This window comes from Electrophorus electricus, chromosome 23 (assembly GCF_041902795.1).
Source record: "Electrophorus electricus isolate QZ-2024a chromosome 23, ASM4190279v1, whole genome shotgun sequence".
NCBI classification, from domain to species: domain Eukaryota; kingdom Metazoa; phylum Chordata; class Actinopteri; order Gymnotiformes; family Gymnotidae; genus Electrophorus; species Electrophorus electricus.
In genome coordinates, this window is record NC_137519.1 from 14,839,599 (window position 1) to 14,854,934 (window position 15,336).

Sequence of the window (15,336 nt, forward strand, 5' to 3'; positions counted from 1 at the left end):
CGAAAAAATGTTCTGTGTGTGTGCTGCTACTCTGCTGTCCCTCAGCCCCCATGCCTGCAGCCAAGCTGGGCTTGTCTCGGAGAGAAAGACGCCTCTGTCCTGGAGCCTCGGTCCTCTCTGGCTTCCGTGCACTGATGACATCCTTCAGGAATCTCCCAGCACAGCACAGGGCCTTTTGTCAACAACTGATGGACAGCAAAAAAAAACAACCAAACAAAATCCGAATAGATAAACAACTACAGTTCATATGTGTTATGGAAGTGACTGTGATACGTCTGCTTCACTGTGGGTTACTTCTGTTGTGAATCTTTGAATATTCAAATACTGTGGTTATCTTCCAGTCTGAGAGTGATGTGCTGGGGACCACGCTCCCAGCCTGACAGACAGAGTGTGTTGCACTGGAGAGACCACGCCCCCAGCCTGACGGACAGACAGTGATGTCCTGGAGAGACCACGCCCCCAGCCTGATGGACAGAGTGTGTTACACTGGAGAGACCACGCCCCCAGCCTGACTGACAGTGTGTTACACTGGAGAGACCACGCCCCAGGCCTGATGGACAGAGTGTGTTGCACTGGAGAGACCATGCCCCCAGCCTGACATAAGCCTACTGCTGTAGTTATGTCACTGAGAACTGAGAGTACGCGCGCGCGCACACACACACACACACACACACACACACACACACACACACACACACGAGCTCTCACCGGTGACTGGTGTTACAGAGAATGGCCAGAGCATCGGGGAAGCCGTCCAGGTTGTAGTCCCCCAGGTGCAGGGTGATGGGCAGCTCCAGCTCCCCCTCACTGGGGTTGTGAGGAGGGGACACGAACCCCCACAGTGTGTCCCGGTTCTGAAAGTCCAGCAGGACAGGTGCCCACTAGGGGGAGCCAGAGAGAGAGAGAATGAATGAGAGATTATTGATTATTGTGGGCTGTAGGACATGTAGTTCTAATAATGAAGAAGAAAAAACATTTCAGCAATAGCTTTAGATCTGTAGTACACAAGCACGTCACAGACTAATTCAATAAAACCTCATGGCTACATTTAAATGAAAGACATATTCTACTGGACAGCTAAAAAACGCAGGTGGAGGGACCCCATCACTGATTAGAAATAATGGCAGGTACGTTTGTTCTAAGGCTACAGGGGTGGAGGGGACCGGTCCACTGCAGATGTGGGGGTGTACAGGGGTGCAGTGGTACGGTCTACCGCAGATGTGGGGGTGTACAGGGGTGCAGTGGTCCGGTCTACCGCAGATGTGGGGGTGTACAGGGGTGCAGTGGTCCGGTCCACTGCAGATGTGGGGGTGTACAGGGGTGCAGTGGTCCGGTCTACCGCAGATGTGGGGGTGTACAGGGGTGCAGTGGTCCGGTCCACTGCAGATGTGGGGGTGTACAGGGGTGCAGTGGTCCGGTCTACCGCAGATGTGGGGGTGTACAGGGGTGCAGTGGTCCGGTCCACTGCAGATGTGGGGGTGTATGGTGGTGCAGGGGACCGGTCCACTGCAGATGTGGGGGTGTATGGTGGTGCAGTGGTCCGGTCTACCGCAGATGTGGGGGTGTACAGGGGTGCAGTGGTCCGGTCCACTGCAGATGTGGGGGTGTACAGGGGTGCAGTGGTCCGGTCCACTGCAGATGTGGGGGTGTATGGTGGTGCAGGGGACCGGTCCACTGCAGATGTGGGGGTGTATGGTGGTGCAGTGGTCCGGTCTACCGCAGATGTGGGGGTGTACAGGGGTGCAGTGGTCCGGTCTACCGCAGATGTGGGGGTGTACAGGGGTGCAGTGGTCCGGTCCACTGCAGATGTGGGGGTGTACAGGGGTGCAGTGGTCCGGTCTACCGCAGATGTGGGGGTGTACAGGGGTGCAGTGGTCCGGTCCACTGCAGATGTGGGGGTGTATGGTGGTGCAGGGGACCGGTCCACTGCAGATGTGGGGGTGTATGGTGGTGCAGTGGTCCGGTCTACCGCAGATGTGGGGGTGTACAGGGGTGCAGTGGTCCGGTCCACTGCAGATGTGGGGGTGTATGGTGGTGCAGGGGACCGGTCCACTGCAGATGATTTTACACCCACAACAAACATCAATATCTCTCACAAGAGGCCAGAGCAAATCAGACAGAATACAGAGACTGGGAGGGCTTATTCTCTCTGTCGCTCTCTCTTTTAAAGTGAGACTAAACACTATAATGAGGAGACACAGATGAGTGTGTGGGGAGGGCTGGCCTATGGTCACTGAACAGGGAGAAGAACCCAGAATGCTTGGGAGCTGGACAAGACAGAGAACAGTGCTGCATTCAGTCTCTCTCTCTCTCTCTCTCTCTCTCTCTCTCTCTCTCTCGGCCATTAGTGTTGACGCAGGGGAAGCAGGAGCACAGATGCTGTAGGCCTTACTCATTCATGAATGTTAAACAGAGAACCAGGTGCATCTCTCCATGATCCCTTCCCCCTCCACACAGAGAGAGAGAGAGAGAGAGAGAGAGAGAGAGAGAGAGAGAGAGAGAGAGAGAGAGAGAGAGAGAGAGAGAGAGAGAGAGAGGGAGGGAAGGGGAGAGAGAGAGATAGAAAGAGAGGGAGGGAGTGAGTGACTATCAGACACAGACTGGGGGGGTGGGGGGGTGGCCAGCATCCAAAATGGCTCTGTCTGCACACTGAATGCATAAACACCAGAAAGTAAACACCAGGCAAGGTGGAGCGTTGAGAGGAAAACCAAGGTGGTGCTTACGTGTGTTTATGTAGTAAAATAAATACTAAGACTTAATGGCCATTTCACCGATGACCTCCACGGCAAAATGACAAAGCACTGCTACTATTTTATTTTTGTAAGGAGAACAGTGTGGTGAGGGTGTGTTGTGTGCAGCACCTGTGTTCTGTAGGGAACACAGCTTGCTAGGAATGATGGTGTTTCCATTCTCCACTCCTCATGTAACAGCTCACCTCTCCCTCACACACACACAAAAATCACTCTTTTTCCTACTTTCCTCTCTCGCTGTCTATTCAACTGAATTTGTTATTGGTATGAACATTACATTATTGCCATATCAAATTAACAAACATGAAAGGTCAAACAGGAAGAAGAAAAGGAAGTATGTATCTACAAAATGGGAACAGGAAAGGAAAGGAAAGATCCTGCTGGTTCCACAGGCTGACAGAATTCCTGCTGGTTCCATACGCTGTGACAAGATGCTGAAAATCTGGCTTCTCACTCGCTCTTCAATATTCAAATTCAAAGTGCTTTATTGGCATGGATTATAATGAACAACTGTTGCCAAAAACACTGATAGAATAAATGGTGAAAAGGAAATCAAATATATATAATAAAATATTCATAAATACACACAGTGTACTAACACACACAGAGACTGACAAATGTTGCATATAAGCCCCCCCACCCCAATCAGGGCTGAGGGGGTGAATCAGGAGGGCTGTGGATCCCACTGGGTCCTCTTGCTGTGGATTCATCAGCCCCCTGATATCTCTCCCTCTTTCTCTCTCTCCATCTCCCCCACTCCTTCTCTTTTTCTCCCTCCTGGCTCCATCATATCTGTCTTGGACACACTGATATAGCCGAGGTGCATGTGAGTAGCTGGACCTCAGAAGGGTCGCATCGCCCACAGCTGCTCCGACATGCCTGCAGGGTGTCTACAAAATGGGTAAAGAGCCAAATAATGGTTGGAAGAGGCTGAGGGGAGGGGGGGAGTTTCTATGTGTGTCTACGTGCATGTGTGCTTTTGTGGAAGTGCGTGTATACCTTGCTGATGCTCCAAGCATGCACGTCTCCTGTATCCCTCCACAGACTCTTCCGCACCCTATATCCCCAGAGTACAGAGCCCCTTGACTGATACAGTCCCTGTCGAGAAGTGTGTGCGTCACTGAGTGTGTGTGTCACTGAGTGTGCACTGAGGCCAATCCATCAGCAACCCCCCGATGACCACACTCAGTCCAAGCCCCGCCACTCCACACGGGCGGAGTGAGGTACAGCCATGCCGAGTGACGACTAAAGCGAGCCAGAGGACGAGGAACACGCAGCCAAACGTGTCAGCCGCCTGAGAGCACGACTCTGATGGAGGCCCTGATAACATCATTACAGTAGCTCCGGTGGGAGAGCACTCAGTTATGCAAAAGCCCTCCCACAGGCATTACAGGGATGAGAGAGAGACAGGGGGGAAACTGGGGAAGTGAGCATGTGCTGCTATAGCCACTTGTGAGTGGCCAGACTTAGCGTGCAGATTCATTCAAAACATCCAGAGTTTAAAAATAACTCAAAGTATCTGTGCTACTGCCTGGATGCTGGTGGGACTCGCTGCTGGCCAATGAGAGAGCTGGCATTTGGCAGCGCCAGCAAATCACGTTTCCCGCTGGTGGAGGAGAGTGAGCCTATCTCCCGCCTTCTGCCAAAAGCCACATCTTACAACAGTACTAAAACACACACCATTATACATGATGGGTCCGACCGGTCCTAGCCCATGTTGGAACAGTTAACACCTCCCCTCTTGCTTCACACACACTATGGCCTGGACCACACACACATCAGGTAATGCCTTGCCTTATTCTCTCGCTCCACACACACTATGGTCTGGACCATAACCCCCCCCAGTCAGTTTGATCAGAGAGATAAGGAGAAAAAGAAAAACACTGCACCAAACACACACACACACACACACACACACACACACACACACACACACACACACACGAACACACACAGATTTCAACCTAATCAGAGAAGGAGACGGAAGCTAATCAGTGTCATCCAGGATAATGAGACTCTATAATTAACCAAAGAAAATGCATAAATGACTCTTCTGCCTGCTAATTATGAAGTGTTTATTATGGGAGGGGCAAGAGGAAAGGGGCAGAGCTTAATCAGCAGGTCTCAAACAGGCCTGTCAAAATGCACATCATACAGAGAGTGTCTAGACACCGGCTTCACACGTGCAGAGAACAGTGACACTGAAAACAGTTACACAGAGAGGGTAACGGCTCCATGTTTTGGCTGAAATGGAACCACAGGACCAGCACGCACTCATGCTGTTTAGTGATCTTCTCTCTTTACGTTTTTTGCCTCTACCGTACAATGACAATGTGACACGCAATGAAATGCAGATATTTGATGACGTTCTTAAAATGTATCGAAGATACTGGATTATATGGAAGGCCAAAACTTATTTCCCCCCTTGTAAAACATATTTTTCTTTTGATCACTAATATATATTATAGTTAAGTTATAAATGAACTGAATTTCATTCAGGAATTGGCTGAACTTGGGAAGACGCACAAGAATCTTAGAAATGCTAGCGGTGCTTCTTCAAGGGTGTGGAGATTTACAGTACAGCTCAATCACTTCCTCTGCAGTTTTCAACAATGGACTTGTAAAACAAACAGTGTGTAAAGGTTTATATTTGACAAGCTTCCCTAAACCTCTCTAACGTGGTCCCTGACGAGAACATCTCACCAACGATTTGTGAAACTAAACAAAAAAGAAAAAAGACTCTTATTTCTGTTCACTATACGTGTGTGCGAGACTGTTTCTCCTCTTGTGTCAGTCGCAAAGTGTGTGCGAGACTGTTTCTCCTCTTGTGTCAGTCGTAAAGTAAAACTTTGCGCACTCACCAAGCAGCATTCACGGCTAACCAGAAATTCCGATATCGTGATGAAAACAAGCTCTGATCTCAAGAAAAACAACTTTTGTTATTTCGAGATCCTAAGAAAAATAAGTTGTGATGTCAAAACAACAGCAGAGGCAGAAACTGAAAAGCAGGGCCTTTCTGAGCTTGTGTGGGACTCTGGGATTTATCCATAACCCTCCGCCAACTTTTGGGTTGGAGGTCGTGTGTGTGATCTTGTGAGGTTTAGAGTCTCAGTCTTACATGGAATATGTGAAAATGTTTCCTCCTCAATGTTAGTCTCACTTACGGCTCAAACAATAAGCACAATAAAGAGACATTTCCTTATGGTCTGGCTGGACTTGTATACAAGTGTGTACAAAGATACGTTTAAAAAAAAAAAGAAGCTTCAAACAAAATGTTTTTGATAATTGTCCACTGTTGTGCTTTTGAATATTGTCACTGAACACTGTGAAACAGTGATATTTTTATATGAAGTTATCAAACTGTGAAAATTTCTAACCATAACACCAATATTATATAGTTTCTTAGTTCAGCTACACACAGACTTTCTAATATTGGCCACACACACATTTCCCAAAAGCAGATAGTGTTTTTTTTTCTCTCTCTCTCTCTCTCTCTCTCTCTCTCTCTCTCTCTCTCTCTCTCATGCATGCAGCATTTTACAGCTGGCTGTATAGGTCGTGATGTGTAGGGTTTCAGTATCTATGCTCCCCTGGGGTTGCCATAGCTAGTGTGAACACAATTCTGTATTATACACCAGATTGTACAATTAGAATGACATGGAATCGGAAAGCAAAGGGGCGTCCCAGTGATATAACCCACATAACACCAATTCTAACAATACACTCCAGAGAGGGGTTTGGCAATGGAAGACTGGGGACGATGACGATGACAGCATCAGAGAAGAGCACAGAGAGCAAGCGAGCGAGGCAGAGCGAGAGACAGAGAGAAAGAGTGAGACAGAGAGAGAAAGTATTGTAATAATGTGGTAAGAGGAGAATGTTTGTGTGTGTGATTGAGAAACAGAGTTAAGAGGAGAGTTTAGTGGTGATGAGATCTCGGTGCAAAGAGAGAGTAAAGACAGGAGAAGCATAAATGGCATATTCTCTCTCTCTCTCTCTCTGTCTGTCTCTCTCTCTGACTGTCTCTGTCTGTAATCCCCTCAAGGCTTCTGTTTGATGCTTCACGATGTCTGTGGTTTGGTTTTATAAAGGCGTTGTCGCCATGGTAGAAGCATAACAACCCCCGCCCCAGCGGTTCATTAAGCCAAGAAATTAAAATCACAGATTGTTGGCGGGGGCCATGACGTGGGGTGAGGATCTGTTTCAGTGAGCTCGGGCAGCCTGATCGTTGCTGGGCGACAATGATGCTTAAAGTAGCGGCAGCTTTATGGGCCACGGGAACAGCCTCAATGCTCACCACATCAGCGAACACCACAACAGAGAAACCAGTCAGTCGCTGGGTTCTTCGTTAATGCTTCTGGAAGAGATACGAGTTGGTGCTTAGCAAAAGCGCTGCCCCACACACCCCGGACGCCCGTGGTTAATTCACACCACGGACCGGAGGGTGAAAGGGCAGCTGCTTTTGTCACTGGGCAACAGAGTCTGGCTGTGAAGCGATCTGCTCCCCACAGAAACTAGCTTGGGCATGATTATTAGGCCTGCAGACATGGGGGAGGAGTTAGACTCATGCTGTGGAGGGGGGCAGGGCAGGGGCTGGACTTATGAGAGGCAGAGTCACTGGGCCAAACAGGTGGCCCAGGAAAAGGGGAGGGGGGACAGAGTCAGAGAGAGAGAGAGAGAATCTACAGCTTGCTCTAGGAGACACTGCCATGCATGCAGAGAGCTCTACTGAGAGAGATCCAGGACCACGCCTCTCCTCCAGGTCTTAGTGGGGAACAAAGGAATACCAGCTTACTAGCAGCAAACCAGCAATATATTAAATAATGTTCATATTTCTGTTGGGAATTTTGCATAGCACAAAACAGAAGTCCATATTAAACCCCACATTTTGTACATTATTATTTTTTAGCAGTTCTTGTACACTAAGACACTGTAAGCTCCTTACCATCACACAAATAGGAGTTTGTACACAGTATGTACATTAATATCGAGTTAAGGCCCCGCCTCCACCGGGCTGTCATAGCTTCCATTCTGGGAAGGTCCGGCTCATCGTTGATGTTCATTCACACAACGATGTTCAGGGGGGTTGAGGTGAGGTCTCTGTGCAGACCGCTGGAGGTTCTCCACTCCCTCCATACCAACCTCATCAAAACCACATCTGCATGGACCTCACAGTGCGACATGCTATGTTAACGATATGTGTGAAAAACACCTGAACTCGGTCATTAGTAGAACTGTTCACATATTTTTGGCCATATAGTCCCAGCATTTCATTTAAATTACACTCACATGTACAAATTGCTATTATGCCTCCAGGCTATTGCAATTTATTGTCATGTTCCGAATATTTCTTATCATCTGATAATTAAACATGCTACACATCTCTTATCTATGTGGTCTTTCCCCTTGGTTCCTTTCCTGTAAGACACACTCGCACTGTTCCCGAGTTCAGGATGTGCCTTCTCCAAAACTGTTCCCTTCCCCTCTAATGAACACTCCCACGCCATCCGGACATGGAGACAATGTCACCGTCGCCTTCAGACAATCCCTGCAACTCAGTTGTCTGTCTACACTGAGGAGAATGCACCCAGCCTCCAACAGACTGTCCAACAGCAGGACAGTCCTGCCTAACTGTCCACTGTACTGAGCAGGACAGTCCTGCCTCCTTGCCTAGTGTACTCAGCAGGACAGCTAAGCACAGTCTCAAACAGGACTCCATGTACTACAGCTTTTTTCAGGTTTCTGTAACAACTGCTGGTAGTGTTCTACATAATGGCGAACATTCAACTCTATCATAGGCTTTTTCTCCACCACTTGACAGCAAACCCTGTTACACAAATTCAATTCATACAGTTTTATCACCTCCCGAACAAAGAATGAGCTATTTATTACTGTACAACTAGGCACAAAGTCTGACTGACATGCGCTAATGGGAGCATATGTTGCATCAGCCTGTGTGAAAGGAGTTTTGACAATATCTCGTAGAGAGGGCATGACAACTCCTCCATGACTCAAACTCTTTAAAAGCCCCATAGCTAATTTCTCTGAAAGCAGGCACAAAACTGCCCATTTGTAATGGGTCGGTAAGTCCACACAGGTATTTGAATCAATTTCCCATCAGTCCCAGGGGCATGTCCATATCACAGCTGTTGAGGAGCAGAAGTCACTTCCTGGAATTCCATGACAGATTGAGCTTAGCTTACAGTGATTTAGCTTCTAGTAGGGCTTTGTGATGTCTACCTAACTGGCATATGACAATATCTCCAAGAAAACATTGTGATGCACGATTACATCACGAGGTGTGGGGGAACAATTAATTGACTGATTAATCAATTAACTAAATAATTAGTTGATGGCATGTGTCATCACAATGCTGGCTCACCATTGTCAATGGATGATGGTATCGTCTACAAACCCAACCCTAACTCATGCTGTTTATGAGGCCTCATCATCAGTTCATCCACTCCATGAGGGACCTCAATAATCAGAGACCTCAATAATCAGAGAGACCTCAATAAATCAGAGAGACCTCAATAAATCAGAGAGACCTCAATACCACAATAATCAGAGACCCCAATAATCAAGAGACACCACAATCATGTTTTTCTGCAGTTTTAGGCTCAGCACCCAGGGGACATCAGTACGGTGAAGCTCAAACATTTAATTCCACCATCTCATATTCTACAGCAAAGAGGAGGAAGGAGGGATTTGTTTTATTCATATGATCCATGTTGGAAGTATGAGTTCTCCTGCCTCTACGCCTAATTTTTGCTTCTCTTCCAACTATTTTTTACTCCTAAATTATTCCTATTAATTCTCATATTTGAGTAGCTTTTCTGGATTATGGGTAGTGCTCTTTACAGGGTGGTCATGTGTGTGCTGTTCTACTGCTGACAAAAACCCCCAAAACAAAGCCATTGCAGATATGAAGAGATGAGGGAACCATGGAGAAGATACAGATACGTCCCAGAGTACAAGGAGAGGGGAGGAGAGGAAGGCTCAGTCTCCCTGCTCTTTGGGTCTCTACCTCTTTGCTTCTTGCTCAGACACACAATGACATTTAAATTCTGCAGATCCATACACATCCATACACTTTCATCATCTCAAACACCCATCTCACTCTCACTCTTTCCCTCTCGCTCTCCCTCTCGGCTGTATGCTCGACTGCAGTAGCTTTTACTGTGAAGTTAACAGCTTGTGGTATGTTAAGGTTGGCACTGCCATGTTTACAGGTACACAAAAGTGTGTGTGTGTGTGTGCGTGTGTCTGTATGTCTGTCTCACACACACACACAAACAGAAGAGAGAGAAATAGAGTGTGAAACAGATGGAGCTCTCACTCCTGGTGTCCTTTAGTTCAATGAGTGTGAGACTTCATGTTAACATCATAAATAAGGACCGATTAGCGTGAGAGAAAAATACGATAAGGATCCCACTTAGAGGGCCGCACGCACTTATGAGTGTGAGTGTGTGTGTGTGTGTGAGCGTCAGAGCAAGCGAGATACATTCTGTCTCTTCCTCTCTCTCTCTCTCTCTCTCACACACACACTCACACATTTCATACCTGCTGTGTCTAACAAACAGATGGTGTACAGTCTCCCTCACAAACAGAAACTCACCCACACACATACATGCAAACATACAGATACACACACACACACACACACACACACACACACACACACACAATCTCTCACACTGTAGATCATGAAGATTAAGACATCACCAAGGAAGGGCAAGCAGGGTAGGAGAGACATGTAATTATGCCATGACCTCAGCACTCACAAACACTACAGAGTGCTCACTGCTAACCACCAGAGAGTGCTCACTGTTAATAAACACCACAGAGAGTGCTCACTGTTAATAAACACCACAGAGAGTGCTCAAAGCCAATAAACACCACAGAGAGAGCGCTGACTAAGGATCGCCACAGAGAGAGCGCTGACTAAGGATCGCCACAGAGAGAGCGCTGACTAAGGATCGCCACAGAGAGAGCGCTGACTAAGGATCGCCACAGAGAGAGCGCTGACTAAGGATCGCCACAGAGAGAGCGCTGACTAAGGATCGCCACAGAGAGAGCGCTGACTAAGGATCGCCACAGAGAGAGCGCTGACTAAGGATCGCCACAGAGAGAGCACTGACTAAGGATCGCCACAGAGAGAGCGCTGACTAAGGATCGCCACAGAGAGAGCACTGACTAAGGATCGCCACAGAGAGAGCGCTGACTAAGGATCGCCACAGAGAGAGCGCTGACTAAGGATCGCCACAGAGAGAGCGCTGACTAAGGATCGCCACAGAGAGAGCACTGACTAAGGATCGCCACAGAGAGAGCGCTGACTAAGGATCGCCACAGAGAGAGCGCTGACTAAGGATTGCCACAGAGAGAGCGCTGACTAAGGATCGCCACAGAGAGAGCGCTAAGGATCACCACAGAGAGCGCTGACTGTGTCTCCCATTTTTCTCTTGCTTTCCTGGTCTGTTTATTACTCGTCTGATCTGTTTATCAGTTCTCCTCTCTTTTCTGTTTATATGCTTGAATTCCCGAATAAGAAATGAAGACGGTTGGTGAGGCTGAACCAGAAAAAGGATGAGAAAAATAAACAGGAAACAGAATGAGAAATCACTCTGATGGACAGATCAGGGAGGAAAAAGGCAGAGAGCCACTCCTCTTCCTTTTGGGGTGTGTTTGTGTGTGTGTGTGAGAGAGAGAGAGACAGTGAAGCCCATTACTCGTGACAGGACAACAAAAGCAAGCACATGTTTTTACACTCTCCACCGTCTCCCCCCCTCCATCTCCACTGTCTCTCCAAACACAAGGCCTGTGACAGGCACACAAAAGCAGGCACATGTATAAGGATGGAGAGAGAGTGAGAGAGAGAGAGCGAACGTGACAGAGGGAAGAGAGCTTGAAGATAACCCCTGCCTTCTGTAACGAGTGTGACATTCAGACCATGAGCTAACCATCAAATGAACAGTGTAGAGAAACTATAACTGAAAGATTAGATAATTATGACTGATTACGACATGTGGCATTGCATTTACTCATTTGATTTACGAGGCACACGCATTATATATGTGTACAAAATGACATATGTATACCTGAATATATATGTGTACCAGATTTACAGCAAACACGCATTATATATGTCTATCAGGTTATATACAACTACCAGATTATATACATGCACCAGATTTATGACGCACACATTATATATGTGTACCAGATTATATACAACTACCAGATTACACATTTACCAGATTATATATGTGTACCAGATTTACTGTGCACATGCATTATATATGTGTACCAGATTATATACGTGTATCGGATTTACGGTGCACATACATTATATACGTGTACCAGATCTATGACACACACGCATTATATATGTGTAGCAGATTATATATGTGTAGTAGTCAAAAGTTTGGACAAGTCTTTGTTTACTTTTAGTATTTTCTACATTTAGAAAACAGGGAAGGTACCAAACCAATGAAATAATGTTATATTTTAATTCTTTAAAGTAACTGTCCTCTACTCTGCTATCAGCCCTGCACGCTCTCGGCCTACTCTCAACCTCTGAAGCTTTTCCATTGTTTATATGTTTCCATTTTTATACACAATATGTTAGTTATTTCATATTTTATGTAGGGATGGTATTAGCAATTTCCTTTTAACTAAACTCTGTGCATGCAGGTCTTCTGGAAACTGGGTCAAAACTCTCTGAAGAGCACTCCATCCTACACCAATCATGCTATCAGACAATGAGCTAATCAATCAACCAACCAACCACAGTAATCAATCAACCTCAGTCTCACAGGTGTGGAGGGCTATTACTGTAAGAGAGCTGACACACTCGTAAGTGACCACAGCCGCTAAAGCCAACTTCACGTCTAACAGCAGACATACTCAGTGGTCAGTCCTGCTTGAGAACACTGTTAGCTCAGACGTAGTGCAGCTGACTGACTGTGTGCCAACTGTGGAGTTTATGCTGTCATTATCTTCTATTATTTATCCATAGTTTCTAAACTATACTGTCGGATTATATTGCATGCTGTCATTATATAGAGGAGAAGAATATTGGTGATTAGAATGAATCCTTACAGCATTATAAAAGCAACACAGCACTAAAACACAGAGTGGAGTTAAAAGAGTTAAACGAGCAGTGATCACCAGTCTCTTCAGAGCCTGTGGGAGCAGCAGGGGATGGGTGGTGGAGGGGTGATGGGGGTGCATACCTCAGTATGGCCTGGTTTTGCCAGGTAAATGGCACTTTTCTTACACACACTGTCCAGGCACATAGGCAGGAGGTGGTCCTGGGAACCATCACCATCTGAAAGCAGAACACAAACAGAGAGACAGACGTGAGTGAGACAGGTGAGGCACACCATCTTAGAGACTGAACCACTGAGTCAGAACCACCCAGAGATGGAAGATGCTTTGATAGGACCTAAAGACAAATACTTCACACTGAGTTAAACTGTAGTGTTTGTGTGTGTGTGCCAGTGTAATGGCTGTAGTGTGTGTGTGCGCTCGCCAGTGTAACGGCTGTAGTGTGTGTGTGTGTGTGTGTGTGTGTGGCGGACAGGACAGAGGATGGCGCGAGGAGTGAGGGAACAAGCAGAAAAGATTATGGGAGGGCAAGAATGAGAGACTCAGAGGAGAAAAAAACAAGAAGAGAGTTATAGAGAGAGAGAGTGAGCGAGAGGAAGAAAGAAAGAGTGAGAAGGAGAGAGAGTTGCGTAGCAATAGCAGAAAGCAGCACCCTGGCAATGACATTCACACAGGAGAGCAGAAACCCAGTAAGTATGCAGGTACCACAGAGCCCACAAAGACAGAAACACACACACACACACAAACAACAGCCTGGGCCCTGACATACACACACACACAAGAACAACCACACATATAAACAGTCACAAACACACATATTCCTGTAGTGGTCAAACCCTTTGTATGTATGTATGTATGTGTGTGTGTTTATATATACACCACCTTAAGCGAGTTAGATGTGCTCATGTGGTGGTGGTTCGTGTTTGTGGGTTCATGTCTACGGTCGTGTGCAAAACAAAACCTCAAATGTTCCTTGGACACAGAAACTGCACATAGGAAGCAAAAACCAGGGCCAGCGTGGACCAGGAACAGCGTGAGCGGTTCCCCAGGGCAAGACTTTTGAAAGCGCTGCGGCCTGCTGCTCTCGTTGTGGTCACGGGTTGGGGTAATGCTTTGAGCATGTGGTCAACACAACAACTCAGCAAAACTACTCAAGTTTTTTTTTCTATTTCTAGTGCAAAACTGTAGCTCATGCACTATAGCACTACTTTGTGTCATACACTGCAGGGATACAGTGAGTGTATCATAGTCTGCAAGTAGCTCATGTGGTACTGTGGCAATTCACTGGAGGAGAGGGGTGACTGTAAGAGTAATAACGGACATTATGACCATCATTACCATAAAATCTCAGCATCATTACCATATGGTAATGAACATCATTACTGTAAAGTCGCAGCATCATTACCATAAAGTCTCAGAGTCATTAGCATATGGTAATGACCATCATTACTGTAAAGTCTCAGCTTCAATTCCGTAAAGTCTCAGAGTCATTACCATATGGTAATGACCATCATTACTGTAAAGTCGCAGCGTCATTACCATATTGTAATAACCATCATTACTGTAAAGTCTCAGAGTCGTTACCATAAAGTCTCAGAGTCATTAGCATATGGTAATGACCATTTCCATGCACCACCATGACTCATACAAAGCCTATGCGCACATGCACACAAGGACAAACACACACACTAATGAGAGCAAACAAACACTAACCAACACACACACACACACACACACACACACACACACACACATACACAGGTACATACACACATGAGCACACATGCACAATTTCCAACACACACTGGCACAAAGTGCGTGAGTCATTATAAGCTGATCCTTATTTGCCACATACCATTATGCACAACATGAGAGAGAGAGAGAGAGAGAGAGAGAGAAAGGGGAAGAGAGACAGAGAGATTGAGCGAGGTGGAGAGACAGAATAAGAGATGGACAGAGAGAAAAAAGAACGGGAGAAAGAAAAATATATGAGAGGGAGAGAGAGCAAGAAAGATAGGAGAGGAAGAGAAAATGGATAGAGGTGGATAGAGAGAAAAAAGAAGGAGAAAGAGAAAGAAGGAGTGGGATAATGAGAGAAAGAAGGAGAGGAGATTGAACAAGAGCAGGTCCCTCCCTCTCTCTCTGCTCGGCCTCTTCTCCCCAAGCAACAGCCAGCGTCTCCGTTGAAGCCCAGCTTCAATTAACGCTGAAGGCACTTAGTCACTTATTAAAAAAATCAGAGGGGGAGAAAAATAAAGCGGCCGCTGCCATTATGAGGTGGACGGAGGTTTTGTTTGGCATGTACTGCACATTCATTACAAGTCCCCTACAGGGGTGTCTCACGCAAAACATCCGACCAACTGGAGACTACAGAGCAAAAGGCAGAAAGCTATGTGAGAAAACATGCCATTATGTGTCTGAGGTGGTAATTAGTCAAATCCATTTGATGGAGCCACTTTTGTGTGGGTTATGCAGA

General features: G+C 46.6%; 1 protein-coding gene across 3 annotated transcripts in view; it reads right to left on the reverse strand.

Moving 5' to 3' along the window:
• Nucleotides 1-15,336, reverse strand: part of itfg1 (integrin alpha FG-GAP repeat containing 1) — a 96,220-nt gene that overhangs the window by 50,729 nt on the left and 30,155 nt on the right. For all 3 annotated transcript variants that reach the window (XM_027018675.3, XM_081706209.1, XM_081706210.1), the window contains exons 9-10: nt 12,986-13,080; nt 709-881 (exon numbers count right to left, since the gene is read on the reverse strand). In XM_027018675.3, the coding sequence (XP_026874476.1) occupies nt 709-881; nt 12,986-13,080 (268 nt within the window). The remainder of the gene's footprint in view (nt 1-708; nt 882-12,985; nt 13,081-15,336) is intronic.